The sequence below is a fragment of the Phoca vitulina genome, unplaced genomic scaffold (assembly GCF_004348235.1).
Source record: "Phoca vitulina isolate PV1807 unplaced genomic scaffold, GSC_HSeal_1.0 scaffold31, whole genome shotgun sequence".
Lineage (NCBI taxonomy): Eukaryota > Metazoa > Chordata > Mammalia > Carnivora > Phocidae > Phoca > Phoca vitulina.
In genome coordinates, this window is record NW_022589734.1 from 11546067 (window position 1) to 11566531 (window position 20465).

A 20465-nucleotide genomic window follows, 5' to 3' on the forward strand; every position below is an offset into this window, starting at 1 on the left:
CTGTTTTTTAATACTTCTATTATTTTATAACCAAACATTTCTCCATCTATTTTACCAGACTCTGAACTCTAAGGGCAGATAGATCACCGGGGTCACTTCTGTATCTCTAGTGTAATACATAGCACCGGGCAAGGTAGATTTGTGAACAATATTAAGTGAACATTACTATTTCCAGAGTTTATCCAAATCCCATAGGACTAAACTAGCTTTTATGAAGGCTAGGGGCATCTGGGTGACTTAGTCGGTTAAGCCCAGCATCTGCCTTTGGCTCAGGTCATGTGATGACAGGTTCCCTGTTTGGAGGGGAGTCTGCTTCTTCCTCTCCCTCCCCCTCCACCCTGCCCCGTTCATGTGTGCACACGCACGCGCGCTCTCTCAAAATCTTGAAGAAAAAAAAAAAGCGGCTAGTTCTACGTGGGCTAGCTGAGGTAGAGTGCTCAAATCTTTGAGAAATTTGCAACTTCTAATACTTGTTACTAAGGGATGTGAAGTTCATTTCCCTCTTAATATAGGACATGAACCCAGGCAACACTGCAAAATTTTTCCTTCTGTTCAATGCTCAGGAGTCACAGACCCAAATGCCTTCAGGGGTCAGCAAGGTGTGTTGGCTGAAGGCAGCTGGGTGAGTCCTAAGTGTGGCTGGCAAATACGAGAGCACAGGTCTGCTCCCCAGGCTCCAGGCTGTGGTGTGTGCCAACGGCAAAGGTAGGCAGGTGCCAGGAGCTTGGAGCGAGCTTGGCCTCACCCAGGCTGCCAAACATGACCTGGCCTCAGACGCCTTCACAATGGGCTCCCGGAGAGTGGCTCCTAAGATCCATAATGACTGTACTTACAAACCGCTTGTCCTCATGCTGTTATTCCAGTGTTCCCTCCAGAGTTTCTTAAAACGGAAAAAGGACCTACACTCTTCCGTGACTGAGAGTCATGTTCTACTGAAGGTCAAGGGATATTTTAGGTGACTGCAGTCTCAAGAGAGTGCTGATTTCTTTGTGTGCCTTGGAATAGAACTCTTCCTTACATATGTGAATGTAATTGATTTTGAAAAAAGCCCACTGTAATAAAAACACACACTGAAGTTTTCTTAATATAAAGAAACTAAGAAACGTATCTGGGTGAATGCTTACCATGTATAAGCAGCTGTTTTACTTTGCAACAAAGTCTTAGGCCTTGCTCTAGAGACAAAAGGATTTCTTTTATTTTTAAGCATGAATTGAATCCACCCACTGTTTAAAATGAAATCCCAGTGGGTTAAGAGGAGGCTCTTGAAAATGTCCTCTTGTCCCTGCCCCCATTCAGGTAGCTAAATTGAAATCCCCCCTTTCTGTCCCACCTCTCCATCCCGTTTCCCCTCCTGCCCCATCCCTGTTACTATCTAGGGATTTAAGCAATTTCATAAGTGGACTTTGAGCACATCTTTTGGACTTGGCTTGTTCCAACATCACCGTTCAGAACGCTACACTGACACAAGAGAACCAATCAGTGATCCTGCCAGACGACCTTGACTTCCGTCTCGGGGGGGCTTCATCAGGGTCCAGTCTCAGCTCACCTCCCACTCCTGAGCTGGCGTGGCCTCCTCTCTGCCTGTCTGGGCGCTCTGCGGGGGGAGAGTCTGCGGCTCCGGAGCATGGGAAGAGGTTTCTGCCTCACACTGTCCCCTCAACCAGGCCAGTGCTCCTCCTCAGGTTATTCTATAGAGCAAATCTGCTTGTTATAACCGCTATATCCTCTGCTCATCTAATTGGTCTTAAATGTTTCTTGTAATAACCATTTTCTGAAATATTTTAACTTGATTTATGAATATTATGTAAAGCTAATACTGTTACATAAAAGGCCATGCATTGCTTGTTGAAATGAAGAATTAAACGTTTAAAATTAATTGCTAAAATATCCCTTTATTAAAAAAAATTCCTGAGTAATCATTTGGAATACCACGCAGGCACACATTTTAATGTCTTTGAACCAAATAACAATCTCAACATGCTGTGCTTTAGTGTAAAAATCAATTTATTATACAACAATCATACAGAATGCTAATCGGTCTACAAAGAAAAATGGCTTCTCCTGCATCCCTGTCCACCCCGATCATGATACTATGTTCTCAGGTATTTTCAAAGGAAAACCAAAAAGTGATATCCACATTTTCTAAATAAGGAAGTCCCCAGAAACATCGTAAAATGATATGGAAGAATCAGCATGGTCTCTTACAAAGTGCTGTTCTGCCCATCACAGTATCATTTTGCCTTACAAATAAAAATAAGTCCCTCTCTGATGGGGATAGGGAGGACCTTCTCTCTCAATATGCCTGAAGGGTCAATATATCATTTTGATGGGTTGAAAATGTCACTTCATTTCCATTTAACATTCCATTTTGTTTAAAAAAAACCTGGAATTTTTAACATGTGCCTATAGTATTACATATTTTCATTCTTATGAGTAAAAGGAAATTTGGGAACAAAAAGTTTTCATTTTTCTAACGTATATAGGCTGGCTTTTTCTTTTTTTCAGTTTTAGGAAAATCACATTAAATGTAGACATTTTGCTTTTTAAAGTTCCAATACTTAATAACAGGTTAAAATATTTACCTGATTCAGCTTTTGTGGCTAAGATTTCATAGCTCTGTGTATTTGTATCAGCCCTTGAATGGTTTAAGGCTAGAAGTGTTTGATTAGAATTAAAGACCCAATGGGAAACAGCGTCCTGAAACCTCTACATTGAGCTGGAAAAGTGCAAACTACCCTGGTTTTTCCCTTTGATCTGAGAGGCTTCCACCTGCCTTGTACTTACAGCTGGTGGGCTCACTCATTCTGCTGAAGGATGGCTTCCCTCCTTGCTCTGCCAATACCAAGTCCAGGAAAGCACCAAAGTTGCAGGTAAACGCTGGGGGGGGGGGGGGGGAGACTTTCTGGCCTTCCTGACATTTGAGGACCAGCTGCAAACAATGAAGGCCCAGTGAGATCCGGCTTCTCCCTGAGTCTCATTTTTCCCCGGAATGCACTTTGAGAGCAGATTTTTAGCCCTCACTTGGGACCTAAAACTGAGCTAGAGTCCAGTTGTTCTGAGGGGCTTTAGTCCAACCCATGTTTGTTACAGAGGAGTAATCAGAGGTATACTTGGGGCTAGCCCTTATTTTAAAATGAATTTCTGGGAGAGAACGATACTCATAACAATACTGTTAGGATGGGATGGAAGAAGCGGGGATGAAGCACCCTAGAAAAATCAGTTTTAGAAAACTTTTTAGAAAAATAAATCCAAGAGTAAGTGGGTGTCAAAAATGTGTGTTCAATAAAAATGGACCAAGTGCCCACCTGTGACATGTACATATATGCACAGCGCATCTACCACAACAAACAGCTAAGACCCGTCACCTTCCACACAGCGGGCCAGGTCCTGAGAGGGTAGCGGACGTGAGCGAGAAGTGAGAAAACACAATCACAGTCCACGTTCAATGTCGTACCAGAGTCTGTGCTCTTTTTTAAACGGAGAAGAATTTTAACACTAGAAAGCGAGGGGGTAAGGAGGACAGAAAGGCATCCTGGACAGAGCGGATGGGGTCCAGGCAGCGGTAAGCACGCCCTTCTGGTGCTTCTGCCCCTGACCTCAACGGGACAACCTATGAGCTATTTTAAAGAGAAGGTAGGAAAGAGTAAGTGTCAAAGGTGGCAAGTCTTGTCTTAGGGCATAAATCTTCCTCACATCTTTAAAAAATATTGTTTCCATTCTTGGTGCAAGTGAATAGTAAAGGTCCAATACGCAGGGAGAAAAAAGAATATTCACTACTGCTTTCGTCTGCTTTTGTGCTTGTTCTCAGTGAGAGCGTGTTACCTGGGCAGGGAACGGATGTGCTGAGTTTGCCAAATTGGCACTTTTCACGGAGGCTCATTACCACCCCCTGGCTCAGCGTTGGAATCTTTCCATCACCCTCCTCTTCCCATTTTCAAAAACTTAACCTGCAGAGTGACAGCAGGTATTTGGGGGTAGTATTCACAAGCGGGCTCACAAGAAATAGTGGAAAAACTCAATGTCTGTTTTGCCCCAACTGCTCTGATTTAGAAATATTCCAGTGGCTTATCCTTCTAGGGAGAAGGGAAGATTCCTTGATCAGAAAGGAAACGGGCAGCCAGATTTAGATCCTGCTTTCAAAACTGAGCAAGGTGTGTGTTTACAACCTAAAGTAGGGGAATTTAACATAGGAGGTAGACATGAATATATGAATAGTCATGGAAACCAAATTAAAACTGAGGAACAACTCCTATCCGAAGCCCCTGAGCTATGAGGATTTGGCAGAAGATTTTTTTTCTTCTTAGAAAAAGTAATCGTCAAAATAAAATACAAATTTCACTACCATATCACGAAGTTGAGACTTAGTGTAGGAATTTGACAGACTGCACCTTAAAAGAAAAAAGTTGTGCTAGATTTTCCTGTCTTCCATGTATAATCCATTTTAATTATTTTCTGGGGTTGAGTCCTAATGGAACAAATGGACTAATGACTTTATTGCTTAATAAGCACTAAGCAATTATTGCTTAATATAGATTAAGACCCTGTGGTTAGAAGGTAATTACCATTTTGTTTTAAACATTTCAATCTGAATAAAACTTTTTATTTGAAGACTGGCTTCAGAAAACAAGGCTCCATGTTTCCTGGCTTTGTATGTGTATAAGGCGTTATGGAAACAGTTTCTGGTGAGGGGTTCAGTTTGTGGGGAGGAGGAGAGAGAAGCTACACCAGGTCTGAGGTCTACAGAGCTCGGTGTCTGAGGTGACACGGTGTGCTGATGGGAGCATTCAGTTAACAGATTAAGCTAATAGCAATATATTAATACATTCCGGGTACAAATGATTTATAAACTCAAAAGAAATTAGTTTATGCTAAAACATATAACTTTCAATTCAGTCTTTGCTTTAAAACAAGCGAATCTGTTAGGCTATTATATATGCTTTGTCTGTTACTCGACGTTTATTGTGCTTTCCTGTTGATGACCCCATTAGTCACGGTGAAGTAGGCTTTGGAAAAACCGTTCTTAACTTCTTTCCCTGCAGGTGGCTCTTCCATATTTTTCTTCACTGGCTTTTTCTGGTATGTCTGTTGGATGTGTATATTTCAAAGAGGGGGAAAAAAAAGGATTCTTGAATAAGACTTTCTCTCTGACATGGCATATAATCTAAAACAGTTCATGATTTTATTGCATATTGGACAAATAAGAATTTTTGTAACAGGACAATTTTTAAGCTAATGGTTAAAAATAAAGGGGTAAAACCCAAGACAAATATGAATTCCAGTGAAAGATTATTTCTTTCACCTTATCAACATTGGTTAGGATTTACGTATTACGGGATGGGCATCCAAATTATTCTGCATGTTGCTTCCTTGTAGTTCCTAAAAATGAGATCCTTTTCCAATTCAAGTTGAAAAGGTGCTGTTATTTTAAAAGTACCAGTACCTTGGATTCTGGCTTGATTTGGGTTTTGGCATATCCTTCCTAATTCTGACAAAATACCCGATTTCATCTCATTTTTACCTTTTTTTTTTTTTTTTTTAAAGCAATGGTATTAACAAGGGTCAAGACTGAAATTATATACTCAACTCTAAAGGAGTAAGATTCCATTTGAACCAACAAGTAGGGTTGAAGTTCTGGGCGCCCAGCACCCACCCTGCTGGGCCGCATGCTCCTGTCCTCAAGGTCCGACCCCAAGCACCACGTGGACTCCCTGAGCTTTCCTGGAACAGTCTGTTTCGGTTTGTTTTTGTTTGGGTGGCTTTGTTTGGTTCTATCAATGGTTATTTCTCTAGAAATTCTCGGAGGAAACTTATCTCTTACAGAAGACAAAGGCTAGCCAGTCCAATTTCAGAAACACAGGGGCTTAAAAGCTTGTCAGAGGTTCAGGTTCCCACAGCTGGGCTCTGTATGAAGCCCCTGTGGGTTAACTTTCAGCAAACACAAACTAAAAAAGAAAGCACTTGTTGTCTGAAGAAAGAAATACACACTTGATTACAATTTCAAAAGTCCTGTTTTGAATATAAATGTATGTTCTCATTTCTTTTTCATGAAGCTTAATTTCTCTGTCCCCCACCCACACAGGAGAGTAATTTAAAATCTATAATCACCTGAGGCCTGTGCCCTGCTACGGCTTTCATCAGTTTTTGTCTTAACAGAGTTGCTCTGAAATTGTGTTTTGAAGCTCTGTTCCATTTAAATTGTTGATTAAAAGAAAATGACACTTAGTGAAGAAAAAGCCAATGTGACCTTTCCACGATGGCTGGCCTTAAAAGATTTTTTTCCAAATAGTGAGTTTATAGTATCACAGTGCTGATATAGAAACAATTCTTTAACACTAAATTCATTTAGCTTCTGTTTTTCTCCATTCAAACAGATTTCCTGCATTCACATGTAAGACTTGGGTAGCATGGTGCAAATACATCACCCAAATGTGTGACCTGACCGAACTCTAATAAAATGCCCACTAGGCTCGAACAGGGGTTATCCTTCAAGGGGAGGATGCGGGGTGTGGAGTTAGGAATGCCCATTTCTCTGTTTCCTTTGGGTGCCTCTATTAGGCACAAGTCTGTGCTACGTTATTTAATTGGCAAAATCAAACCTCTAGGTGAGGCAAAAGCCCAGTCTACTACGTTTTGCTGCTGCAGACTGACAGGTCACTTACCTGCACGTAAAAATTTAAGAAGAGGATGACTAACGTCAGCATGTAGTAAGACTGGAAGATGAGACAGCCCAGGGGGAAGCCACAGGGTCTCACCACTGCACTCATGGTGTGCGTGATGGTGAGCACGAACTGCACCTGGGGAAGGGGGTGAGGAGGCAGCAGGTGAGGCAACCAGGCGGGCTAAAGAACATCCATTCTGAAATGTTATGCACTGAGAACTCAACTTCTAGTACTCCCTAAGATTCGCAGAAACAAACGCTGAAGCAGCCCACTATCCTATCCAGACATTTTATTTGAAATGACACTAGTAGGTATATACAATTGCCCACTAGTTTTCTCAGGGAAGAGTAGCAGTTGAAATTCTTTAGATAAAAATGAATCTGTTAAAATTAATGTCTGGGTTAAAGCATCTACATTTCAAAGCAAGGAATAAGCTAATTGTATCCACAGAGGGCATTTTAACACACCAGGTTTAATGCTTAAAAGGCAATTTTAGAGAAAAATAGGCAGCATCCTCACACAGAAAAGCCTCTGTGGAGGATGACAGATTCCTTTCCTCCATCCCTCAGAATATTTAGATGCTTCACGTGGAGAACAGCGGAAAGAAGGGATAACATACCAGTTGAGCCTGTGTGAGATATTTCTTCCACCAAAGATACTTGTGCATAGATGGAAACACAGAAAGGCCATAGTAGGAGTACATAAGAATGTGGATAAAACTGTTCAGCGTGGGTCCAAAGAAACCTGTGAAAGTACAGTATAAAAATTACTGTTCATTCTTTATCCAGTGAGACTGGTTCTTCCTGTACACCATCACTGAAGATGAATAGCAACTCCGGTACTAGCAGATACCAGAATTTCACACGGACAGACTCACTTTCGCTTCTGTGCTCTTACTCCAGGATTCAGCAAAAGTCGCCAAGACAAGACAAAACTGGGATGGTTTTTCAGTCAGAGTGTCAACCAAACAGGTAATTCCTGATCTGCAAAGGTTTTACTGTCTCTTACACCATCATTATTATCCACTAATCTGGGAAAAAACGAAATGTTTGCTTAAAACTGGTGGCAGAACTCCTTTGAAAGAGAAGTGTCTCCACTTTTGCTAAACCTTGGATGAACCATTTTGATTGTGGAACGAAAGCCACCAGTGCAAGGCTGAACAAAGCGTTCAAGGGTCGAGGATAGTATGTTGCTTTTTATATTTATAAATTCAACCTGAAAGGGACCTAGGAAGCAGGAGATGCTGGGGGAAGGCGAGAGAAGGTCCCGCAGGAGAGAAGGCTGGGACAGAAGAGGGACCTGCCACTGAGATTTCCCAGTGGCTGGGTCATCTCATGGACTTCTAGGACAAGGAATGTCTAAAATCTAATTTGAGGACCTGTGCTGTGCCCCTCCCTGCCCCTCCCTTCCTGAAGTCCCTGTAGCTGCCATCAACGGGGGTGAATGATGTTTTGGGAAACCAAAGGCAAAAACTAAGTTCTATGTTGGCTCAACTAAGAAGCAAAAGGATTTAGCTGCAAGAGGTGATATGTCAGAGGCAAGTTCTTTGTTGGGAACTGGGATACTCACTGTCATGAGGAGTAAATCAATACATACATGCAAAGTGCTTACAATGGTGTCTGGCAAAGTGAATACCACTTACGTGCTACCTTGGGATCCAGATGGAGCTGAGTCCTGCGGTGAAGAGGCTGTGGAGCTAGAGGACCCCTACTAGCTAGGTCCCCTTGGATACATCAGTTTTACTTGGTAAATTTTGATTTTGCCATCTGGAAAATGGGCATGATGGGATTGACTGAATAATACTATATAAACTGAAAAGTACTGCACCTATGCTGGTTAATCAATTTAAATTCTCTAGCCTGGTTTTCCAATTCTAGATCAGAGGTCTGGTTAGATAAATGCAAATCAACGAATAAGAAATGAAAACAACACTCGTATCCAGTAAGTCCTCCGCAAACACAGGCTGGAATAACTTGTTACAGGGCTTGGATTTACATGAAAACACAGAGTTTCAGAGTACCAGCTAGCATAAGGTCAGTGGTATTTCTTTACTCACCTGAGTTTTCATTACCATGAATGAATGGAAAAGGAGTGGTTGATTATAATTTTATAATATTTTAGGTTCACTAGAAATTGTCACACACAGCATCTTATCAACAGGAATCCGATGTCTTTACACAGAGATTATGTGAGACTGTCGTTCAGATGCTTAGTGATTTGTAATGAGATAGCTGATTAAGCACAAAAAATACTTAACCTTGATAATTCTTCTTTAATATTGATTATGGGCTTTATATTGATTAAGCATAAGTCTATCATTGTCTTAATAACAAAACTCAAACTAGATTCGGTCCAGGAGAGGTATAAAAGACCCACCTCTTTCTGACTCCTGCACCCCCAGCCATTTCCTTCTTCACACTCTGGTTTCAGTTTGCATCTTCATAGTCACTGAGACTTCTTAAAACATCAAGAATGTTTGGGATAGATCTCTAAGGTCCCCAAATCATCTTTCTTTCTTTTTTGGGGGGGGGTTTCCTTTTTTTAAATTTTAAGTTCAATTAATTAACAATATAGTGTATTATTAGTTTCAGAGGTAGAGTTCCGTGATTCATCAGTTGCATGTAACACCCAGTGCTCATTCCGTCATGTGCCCTCCTTCATGCCCACCACCCAGTTACCCCATCCCCCTCCACCTCCCCTCCGACAAGCCTCAGTTTCTTTCCTATGCTTAAGAAGTCTCTTATGGTTTGTCTCCCTCTCTGGTTTCATCTTGTTTTATTCTTCTCAGGTTTGTTTGTTTGTTTTTTTACTAACCAGAATCATGCTGTATGTATTGTTCTTTGATGTGCTTGTTGGAGATGTTCTCAGCCTAGCACACTCCTTGTATCCATTCTATATTCCACAGAAATAGTTAGATGTTTGGGTTGCTTCATTCTGCTGTTATAATTATGCCCACTTTTGTGCACAAATTTGAGCACAGGAGCTGGAATTTGAGGGGAAGAGTGTCAATTTGAGCCCCTGGCAATCTGAGGTGAAGGCATGTTGACTTGGCATTTAGCAGGTGGCAGGCCGTGCGTGCTGACTCGGGCAGGAGGGCGGCTGGACTGTGAATTTGGGACCCACAGGCTGATGGCATCGTGTGTGACAGGGACGTGGCTGGTTTTGCTTTTAATTTTTGTTTTTCTGGGAAACTCGATCTCTCCCTCTATTCTAAATGAAAGCCTTGCTGGATAGAGTATTCTTGGCTGTAGATTTTTTCCTTTTAGCAGTTGGAATTTATCATGCCACTTTTTCTGGCCTGCAGAGTTTCTGCTGAAATCCACTGATAGCCATATGGGGTTTCCCTTGTATGTACCTGCTTTCCTTTCTCTTGCTGCTTTTAAAATTCTCTCTTTATCACTACTTTTGGCCATCTTATTTACTTTGTGTCTTGGTGCAGACCTCTTTGGGCTGGTTGTGTTGGGGGCGCTCTGTGCCTCCTGGATCTGGGTTTCTCTTTCCTTCCCCAGATTGAGGAAGTTTTCAGCTATTATTTCTTCAGAAAAATCTTCTGCGCCCTTTTTTCACTCTTCTCCTTCTGGGATCCCTATCACGCGACTGTTATGCCAACAGTGTTGCTGAGTTCCCTGGGTCTATTTTCATTTTGCTTTTTCCCCCCTCATCTGCTCAGCTTGATTGCTTTCCGTGACTCTGTCCTCCAGGTGGCTGATCCTTTCTTCTACTTCCTCTTGCTTGCTATTTATTCCAGATGGTCTATTTTTATTTCCATTTAGTGAGTCCAATAGCTCTAATTGGTTCTTTTTTATGTCTTCTATTTCTTGGTGGAGGGTCTCATGGAGGTCCTGCAGTGCTTCCTCAATTCTAGCAAGTATCTTTATGAGCATTACTTTAAATTCACTATCAGACATATTACTTACCTCCATTTCGCTTACGTCTCCTACTCTGATTTTGTCCTGTTCTTTGATTTGGGACATATCCCTCTGTCTCCTCATTCTGCCTCTTGCGTGGTCTGTTTCTCTGTGTTAGGAAAGTCAGCTCCGTCTCCTGCACTTGAAAGTAGTGGCTTTATGAAGAAGAGGTCCTGCAGTGCAATGTCTGTTCCCCAGAACCTGGTGCTCAGGGGGGTCTCCTATGTGTGTTGCTCCAGGGGTGTCCTCCCGTTGTGGCTGGGATGTGTTTGCCTTCAGTCCTGTTGTCTGCAATGGCTCCCTGCCTGTTGTGGGCAGGGTCTGGTGCCCGTGGTGTTAGTGGGCTGCTCCGGGGCTGCCTTGGGCTGGAGTTGAGTCAGAGCAGGCGTTTGCTGGAGATGCAGTAGCACCAAACTGCAGGCCCTGTCCCTGTGTCGTCCCCGGAGAAGCTTCTGTTGGTGGGTGGGGCCTGCAGTCCGACCCACTGCTGGGGTCACAGTCAGATGGGTGTGTGGTTATCTTCCCCTCTCCCTGGGGCAGGACTCACTCTGGAGTGGTGCTGACCCTTGTCTGGGCCGCGCACACACCGCCAGGCTTGTGGCACCGCTTTGACGGGATCTTGCCAAGAGCGATCGGAGGGGGTGGATCTGCTTCGCTGTGGCCTCTTGTCTATGCCGGGCTGCGGAGAGTCTGTTCTGCCAGTTTTCGGGCTGCTTTCTGGGTTATTTATGCCGACGTGGGTGCTCTCTAGGCGGCCACGTGGCAAGAGGTGAGCCCAGGGACGTCCTACTCTGCCATCTTCCCAGCAGCCCTCCCCAAATCATTTTCACTGAAGTTTTACCTGTTCTGAGTTTTCCCAGACCAGTTTTAGATCTGGGGATATAAGACAATCAGAAAGTACTGCTGTCCCTACTGCGGGGCGTAATGGACCCGTTAGTAAACTATGAAATCCCTATCACGAGAGTCATCATCAGCTTTTTGAAAAAGTGCAACAGAATTAACAACAACAAAACCCAAAGTGCATCCCCCAGAGGTGGGGGAAAGAGTTCCTGAAATTCCTGTTTCATACAAAGTATATACATGTGAAGAGGCTGGGATATAACGTGTACTGTAGTTCTCAGTTAAGAAAAATACTGAAAGCCACACAGAGCTGTGACCTTAATTTTTCAGAATGGGAAAAAAGTCCTAGGAGTTGAAGGGACCCCAAGCTGTAGCGTGGCCAGGTGTGACTGTGGAAGGTGCCATATTTATTTCTGCAGGAGTCTTTCAGCCCCCGGGCTTGGAGGACAATTTCTCTAGCTGGCGTACGTGCTTCTGGCCCTCAGACCTTTGGTGCATAGGAAAAAAATGTGTTTAAAATTTAAGGTAATACTCAGATTTTGCCAGAATCAAAGACCAGAAATAACCAGCCACTGGCAAATAGGTGCTTCCTTGTGTAACAGCGCAGGCCACCCCGGTGGCCTCCCTTTTCTCTCTCCTGATATATGCAATATTCAATACAAGACACTCACTGGAGCTCTTAGAAGACCAATTACAGAGAACTGAAAAATAACGAAATCACTTACTTTGCCCACAAGGTATCCAGTTCAAAACACACCACCAGATGTTAAACATGGAGGCATGATGGTATACGTGAAGAAAAGTAATCTGACTGGTTTTTTTCCGCAAAACAAAGAAAATTGTGTCCAGGAACTCTACTGATTTGGAGAAGTAGTACCACCATAACACCTTAGCTACCTGTAAGAATGTGGAAACAGGAAAGAGAAAAGGTGAGCAATGAAAATGCCCCTCCTGCTGCCCTCCCTACCTCTCGGCAACCTGGGGGACACTGGGTTTCACTAGTGTGCACTTCTCCCTCGGGAAATCACACAAGCACCTTCCTGGCATCTCTGCCTCCAGTTTCTCCCTATTCCCAGCAATCCACCCCACTCCAGTGAAAACGAGTTACGCCTCCAACACGCAGATCTGATCGAGGTACTCGTGTGCACCTGCAGAGCACAGGCTCTTTGCCGGCTTGCCCTGGCTGCCACTTCCTGCACCGCTCTCGGAGTGCCCCACCCCTCCTCTGCGAGCGCCCCACTGTGCGCTGTCCAGGTGCTCTGCATACTCTCCCTGCCACGCTTGCTGCTGTCTCTGCTCTGGGCTCCACATGCACCCCCCTCTCCTCTGGAACTCTACCTAACCCTCTCCTTGTTTTTCTCAGGCCTCATCAGCCGCTGCTTCCTTTGCATTCCCCGATGACTCTGCCTCTGCGCTCAGGAAGCAGGCCAGGGTAGTGAGGGTTAGGCGGCTGAAGGCCCATCACACAGGGCAGGGACCGGCCCATCTTTGCTCCGTGCTGAGCACTCAGCAGATCACTACTGTTCCTTAACGTTAGGTTTTCACTTTTTCCCCTCTTCCTCTAACCTACATATGTTTTTGTCTCTTAACTGGTACAGGGCCCAGGAGCCGTCTGTACGTAGAAGACTACTTCCTCCGCATCTCCTCCTCAGATTTAAAATCAAGATGCCTCCAGGGTTGTATGAAATGCTGAATCACTACGCTGTACACCTGAAACTAATATTACACCGTATGTTAACTAACGAATTTAAATAAATGCTCTTCCTCCTCACTGAAGTGGTGGGTCAGGATTCCCCCTTCCCTCCTGAGCCCCTTACGAAGTTTCAGCTACAGGGGGAATACTTGAACTGCGCTGTGGTTTTAGTGCTAACATTGAAACATATAAGGAGAGTGTGTGTAACAGAAACTTTGAAGTTAGAACATCATGCTCTATTGTCTGCTTCCCAAGAACACAATAAGGTGTGGTGGCTTCCACCCTAATGTTTAAGGATATAATTAAACTTCACAGACATTAAGCCAAATATAAATGTAAAACAACAACCCTTAGACAATTGTATGGTATCCCAAAACGTGCTGGTCTGTGATAGAAATAAATTAGAAATAAAATGGGTGCAAAAAAAAATGGGTGCAGAGAAATCTATATACCTTATTTTGTATTATAGCTTTGAAGATGTTTTTTAAAAAGAGGATTCAAACATGTACATCTTAATATTAAAGATTTTAATTAAAAGGTTTCTACTATCTAATAAGCAGGATTTTTGATATGGAAATTGTAAAATATCCATAAATGCAAGGAGAGTAAGTATAAATTATAGAACCTGTGTATCTATCACTAAGCTTCAAAGTTTTCAATATGATTCAATTTGTTGAATCAATTCTATTTCTAAACATTTTTAGGGGGGTGTAGCATATTATAAGCAAATGCAAGCTATCATTTTATCTATAAAAACTAACATACTTTTTTTTCTTTCAACATAACCACCATGTCATCAGCTAATAAAATTAATGGCTCCTTAATATCTACTAACAGCCTCCTCTGTGTTCAAATCGGTCTCAAAAATGTCTTTTTATAATTGATGTAAATCCAGATGCAAACAAGGTCCAGCTTGCACTGATGTGATATGGTTCTCCGGTCTCCTGATCAGTAACAGTCCCCTTTCCTTTTTCTAGGTCTTTTCCTCACAAAAACTAGATCAGCTGTTAGATAGAATTCCTACTACTATGGATTCCTAGTGTTATTTAACTTGTTTCTCTATCCCCCACATTTTCTATAACTAGCAATTAGACTTAGAGGCTTGATAGACTGAGATTTAGGGGTTTGGGCAGGAGTACTTCTCCGGTGGTTCTGTGTACTTCCTGATGCATCATACCGGGAGGCACAGAATTTCAGGGTGTCTCACTGACATTCATGGACAGAGTTCAGACATTAACAGCCTAGTCCAATCATTTTGAAGTTTCTTTCTTTCCTTCCTTTCCTTTTGTTTATGTATTTGAGAGCACGCGCACATGAACGGGGGTGGGGGGGAAGAGGGAGAAGCAGGCGCCCCGCTGAGCAGGGAGCCTGATGCAGGGCTGGACCCCAGGACCTTGGGATCATGACCTAAGCCAAAGGCAGACACTTAACTGACTGAGCCACCCAGGTGCCCCCATTATGAAGTTTTTCCATTCATCTTTTTTTTACCCAACAGTTTTATCACTTATGGATGACTGCTGAACAGATCCATCATTTCACTAGGACTTGCAAGAGGGTGATTTTCTAATTCTCTTGTTATGCATTTTTCTCTAGAGAAAGAGCTCTTCTCTATTTGGAAATTCACATTTGAAAAGCAAAGATAAATGTTTCTTTCCCTTTAACTTTTCTTCCCTAGAATGAGTTGGTGTTCTAGCAACCTTCAGACGTCAACAATGTGTTTTTTGGTATCATTTTAAGCTCATGGTTTTTAAATAAATGTAATATGTTTCATCAGTAATCTTTTGAATTGTCCCATCTTGAGCACTGGGAGTCCCCTTCAAGGTGGCTCCTAGATCTTTTCGTAATGACCAGAGTAGTCCTGGACAGCTTGCTTGCTTTCTGTCACAAGATGTCCTGGATTCTGCTTATACACTTTTCCTACCCCAAACCAGGAATTGGCCAATTCTCTAAGAACCCTAATCCCTTCTGGTGGAAAATTATATTTAGAAAGCGCAATCTGGGTATTCACTGCTCACTGCACTGGGTTGTCAGAGACTGACTAGGCCTTTTCTGGAGATAAGAGCTAAAAAACACATTTGTTTTTAGAATAACGTTAATTCTGCTATTTCCTATTTGAATCTATGATTAATGTTAGAAAAGAGATACTAATAAAAAAGTTAAACTATGTTTAAAATACTAGTTGTAATGATATTAACATTATGTACTTACTTTATTCTACAGTGTACCTATAACAGTCTCCAAAAAGCAATACTAATATTTTTATTAATAGAAACCAAAAAAATTACAGGATACTGTTAAGATATATCCCCCTAGGGAATTTCAGTCAAAACACTGTGTTTTTAAGTCCCTTGAAATAATTCTATAGGTGGTTATGTCACCAACTTAATATATGGGTGTATTCATTTATTTTAGTTTCCAAGTTTTGGGAGGAAGGCTACCTTGCTTTCTTTTTAAACTTAATTTTGTTTCAGATTATGTAAAATACTTAATGGTTTCAAAATCAAATATGACACAAGGTACATTCAGAGAAGCCCAGCTTCCATTCCTATCCGCCCCTGCCTAGTTCCTTCACCCAAAAGGAGACCACTTTGTTAGGTTTTGGTTTATTCTGCCACTGTTTCTTTTCAAAAACACACACACACACATTCCTATCACTTCTTGTACTATACTATAAACACAGTCTGCAAGTTGGTTCTTTTTAGAGAATGTCCCAAAAATGGCTCTAACAGTATAGAGATCTTCCTCCTTCCATTTTGCAAAGGGATCCATTTCTGGATGTGCCATGGTTTATTCAGTCAGTCCCCCACTGTTGGACATTTGGAAAACATTTTTGTTACCAAGCATTTCTATTAGAACAGGAGGACTCCCTTTCTTATGTAATCCCAGCCCCATCCTCATATCTGGAAGGAGAAAACCTCTTCTCCTTTTCGAAGAGAAATGGTTGCAGAGGGTCAATCAGCTTCTCAGGACTCACCCGGACATCAGCTTCCCCGGCACTGGCGAGATCTTGACACTGTAAGTTGTAGCCTCCTTCCCAACTGGAGAGAATAAGCTGCCAAAGAAACAAAGGAGGAAAAGTTAACACTAAAATTTGGAAAGAATGGAATTTCCTATTCATGTTTCTGATTGGCGTCTCTTTAAGGTCTGAGTAGGAACAACCCTGCACTTGAATTTCTCAATCCTGTCCTCAAACTCATGTGATCAAAGGATTTCATTCTTGCTGTTGAAGAGATACCAATGGTTGTATTCCTGATTTGGTATAATTTACTTCTATCCTTTACAGTGGCCCAAAGGAACAGAATTTGGCTACTATTTGAGTAACAAAATATTTCATGTAAGGAATCATCAAGTCCTATGTTTCTATAGGTGAAATGTAGAATTACGTGCAAACAACTGAGAAGAGCCTAAAAATTTTCTTTAAAGATTTATTTACTTATTTGAGAGAGAGAGAGAGTGGGGGAAGGGGCAGAGAGAGAGAATCTCAAGCAGGCTCTCTGCTGAGCACAGAGCCTGACATGGGACTTGATCTCATGACCCTGAGATTATGACCTGAGCCAAAATCAAGAGCCACCCAGTATTATTCAATAATTATTTAATATTACTTAATATTTAATTATTTAATACTTTGTACTGGCTTATCTTAATTGATCATCTCCATAATTTTATGAAGTACGTATTTATTACCATTTTACAGACATGAAACTAGGGCTCAAAGGTTCTTAAGTCATTTTCTTCATTGTATTTATGCCCCTTGGTAATCAATCATTTGTGTGATTATAAATGATTAATATCTATAGCCCTCATCATGTTGAAAAAACAAAAGGCTCTATAAAGGTTTGTGCGTTTTTTGCTCATCTTTGAATCCACGGTTCCTTGCCCAATGCCCAGCACATTGAAGGTACTCAATAAATATATATGAGAAAATGAACTTTTAAAATTCTTTGTGGAAAATTCTGCCAAAGAAGTTCTGTCTTTTCTTTCCTGCCATTACTGCAAAAACTTAAAATTCTAGAATATAAAGCATGTACATAAGGCATTTTCCCCCTTCACTGAATTTTATTTAGGGGAAATTTTTTCTTATGAGAAAATTTTTAACCTTTCCAACTTCAGTAACATGGAGCAGGTAGTCATTTACAATTGCTGAATGAAAAATATCTCTGGATATGAAAAGAAACCTATACATCTGACAAGTCTGACAAGGCCTTTGAATATTTGATATTTGTGTATATTGTGAAATGATCACCACGATTAGTTAACATATTACATAAACTAAGCAAAGGCCTACTATTTATGGCTGCTTAACAGAGATGTGTAAAGGTATAGCTCTGTTGAAATACATACAGAGAGTAGGCAGGGATGGGGTGTTAAAACTGAACACTAGAAACAGCTGAACTACTAAAAAAAACCATTTAGATTGTTTAAAACTACCTGACAATTTAAAATCTAAATAGAATTAAGCAGCTGGAGCTCCTGGGTGGCTCAGTCAGTTAAGCGGCCAACTCTTGATTTCAGCTCAGGTCATGATCTCATCAGGGTGGTGGGATGGAGGCCTGCTGTCAGGCTCTGCGTTCAACAGGAAGTCTGCTTGAGATTCTCTCTCTCCAGTTGCCCCTCCCCACTGCAGGCTTTTAAAAAAAAGAAGAAAGAAAGAAAGGGAGAGAGAGAGAATGAAAATCCTCTAGTGGCTTGCCATTTTATTCAGAATAAAAGGCAAATACTTTCCAAGACCCTCTATGAATCTGCCACCTCTCCACCTCATTCTGGATTGTTCCCTCCTCTGTCCAGGGTGTTCTATGCTTCTTTTTATGGTCTTTGAACACCCCAAGTGTGTTTATGCAGAAGGAAGAGCAAATATAAAGGCCTTGAGGCAGGAACACACTCTCCCCAAATCTTCATATGCTTGATTTTCATCATTCAGTTTCTGCTCAAATATCACATGCTCAGAGAGGCCTTCCTGCCTCACCACCAGCCCACCACTCACTGTTGTACAAGGGAAAGGCTGTGCTGTAGAATCTAGAAGAGAATCTGACACAGTGTAGGAAATCCACACATATTTGTTGAAAGAACGTTAACAATTTTAGCGGTAACTTCCTGGCCTACGCAAACGTCTGAACTGGGCCTAAAAATTAGCAAGGTTAAATCAACCTATCACTCAACTAGTGGCTATTAAACATACCCCAAAATTGTCCAAGACCTTATGCCTGCCCTGGAGGAGGCTACAGTCTCAGGAGACTAGGAGGCAATCAATAGTAGCGATTTTGAACCACGAGGTACAGAAGCCTGAGAGGAGCAACAGTGGATAAGCAATAGATAAAATTCATAGCAGGGAATGGGCTCAGGGCAGACGTCCTCCCTAAAAAGGAGCAGAAACCATTTACTTGTTCAAACACTAACCTATTGTTCCTGTTCCTTTAATGGTGAATATTATGCACTTTAATATTTATACAGCATTTTCGTATTTACTAATTCCTACTGTGTACTAGTCTGTGAGATTTTCAAGTCCAGAAGTCACGTGTTACTCATCTTCCTATGTCCTTGGCTTATTAGTACAATTCACAGCACTGAAGAGGTGCTCACAGAATGTTGGCCAAACAGAACGGATTAATCCTTACAGCTCCCCCACGAGTTAAGGAGGACAAGTACCGGATCTCCATTTTAAAGGTAAGTTGCCTAAGGGTCAGAGAGCCTAAGTAACTGCTCTCGAATCATAGCGAGAGCAACAGTGACTCCCGAATTCGGGCCTTCTGACTCCAGCAGGTGCTAGAGCTTCTGGTGTAGTCAGACGTTCAGGCTGCCCTTCTGACACGGGTGCTGCTTCTGGAAACAATCCCAAGGAAGAGAATCTTTCCCTTTGGTTCTTCCCAGAGAAACGAATCCTGTCAACTGCTAGATCTTGCGAGCTCATCTAGTGAAGGGAAACTTACCTACTTGCAAAGCTAACTGGGGATTCCCCTTTCAGAGTGAGGGAAATTAGGAGAAGCGATGTGAGAGGATTGCAGATTGGCTTTCCTGACCCCAGAGTCCATCGCCGGTCCTCCAATCACAGGGCGGTAGGCATGGAAAGTAACGGTTAGGAACTGTACTCAGAATGGTGCATACCCGAACAAGGCACAGATTAAACTCTGGGGAGGATCCAGACGTTAGGCAAGGATTTATGTTCTTTTAGAATTTGAGGACCAGGAAGGCAACTACACTTGTGCCATAATCAGACATTTATAACTGAACACGAATGACTTTATCCTGTTCCCTCAGGTTTGCTCATGTTTTTATCTTCCCTCCCCGAGGCTGCTCGCTGGAGCAGGTTTAATTTGGCACTTTTTGATTCTCCTTTGCAGTGGACTGGAACAGCCTTTGGTTCACAGGCAGGGCAACTGTTACTTTTTCTTCTTCTTGCAGAATTACTTGGGTTTGGCACGTTGCAAAGGAATGGGCGATGCATGATGTAATGGGGGCAGCCAGAGCTGGGCTGCAACGTCGGCCCGGCCTCCACGGTCAGTCCTGAGAAACAGCCCCACCACCGCTTTCGCTGTCACAGGGGCCCCAAAGATGTGGGCAGTGGTCTAGAAGGGACTATGTATTTGTACTTCAAACCAACTGCATTCGATATTTAAGTCAACTTAAAAATGTCAGTCATTCAATAGCGATCTATTCTCTGGCAAATCGTGTACCTTTTCCAAACCTCAGTATTGATCTTTAAAAGGAGAAAATCAGAACATTGGAGCTTTAAAGGCCCATTCAGATTGAAATTGTGATTTAAAATTACAGTGAAAGACTAAGGACTAAAGGGATGAGTAAAATTCAAGTGAGAAACAAAGATTTCCAAGACTTTCAGAAGAAGTAAGAGCAAACACTGGAACAGTTCTGGAGATCTAAAGAGCGGTACTGAGAGCGAGCGTGGACTGCAGTGGCAGACCAGCTCTGCTCGCCCGCGCGCCCCCTCCCCGGCCACCAGCGGCCACCAGCTCTGCTCGCCCGCGCGCCGCCTCCCCAGCCACCAGCTCTGCGACGCAAACACTTACCTCGACCAGCATATATACGGAGAGAAGTGTGATTCCGAGATTGTACAAGGTGAGGACACCCCTGAGGGAAAGAGCAGGTCTGTTCTTCATGTATTTATTACCCAGCCATATGGAAAGCAGATACAGGACAGTAAGAAAAAAGGTGGGAAGGTAAGAGTCCAACATGAACCATCCTCTGACTCGAAAATCTGAAAAGAAATACATACAGTGAGAATCCTGAAAAGTAGCACTTCTGTTTAGTTATAAAATTTTATCACATATATTTAAAACTTTTTTGGATTTTTTGTTTGTTTTTTTTTTAACGGGGGTATGCCTGACATACAACATACGAGTTTCAGGTGTACGG

At 42.3% G+C, this 20465-nt stretch overlaps 1 protein-coding gene across 1 annotated transcript in view; it reads right to left on the reverse strand.

Moving 5' to 3' along the window:
• Nucleotides 1–1983: 1983 nt before the first annotated feature.
• ELOVL2 (ELOVL fatty acid elongase 2) overlaps nucleotides 1984–20465 on the reverse strand; it is an 89327-nt gene continuing 70845 nt past the window's right edge. The window contains exons 3-8 of the mRNA XM_032424779.1: nucleotides 20120–20307; nucleotides 16075–16152; nucleotides 12133–12304; nucleotides 7279–7403; nucleotides 6660–6794; nucleotides 1984–5082 (exon numbers count right to left, since the gene is read on the reverse strand). Of these exons, the coding sequence (XP_032280670.1) occupies nucleotides 4957–5082; nucleotides 6660–6794; nucleotides 7279–7403; nucleotides 12133–12304; nucleotides 16075–16152; nucleotides 20120–20307 (824 nt within the window). The 3' untranslated portion in view covers nucleotides 1984–4956. The remainder of the gene's footprint in view (nucleotides 5083–6659; nucleotides 6795–7278; nucleotides 7404–12132; nucleotides 12305–16074; nucleotides 16153–20119; nucleotides 20308–20465) is intronic.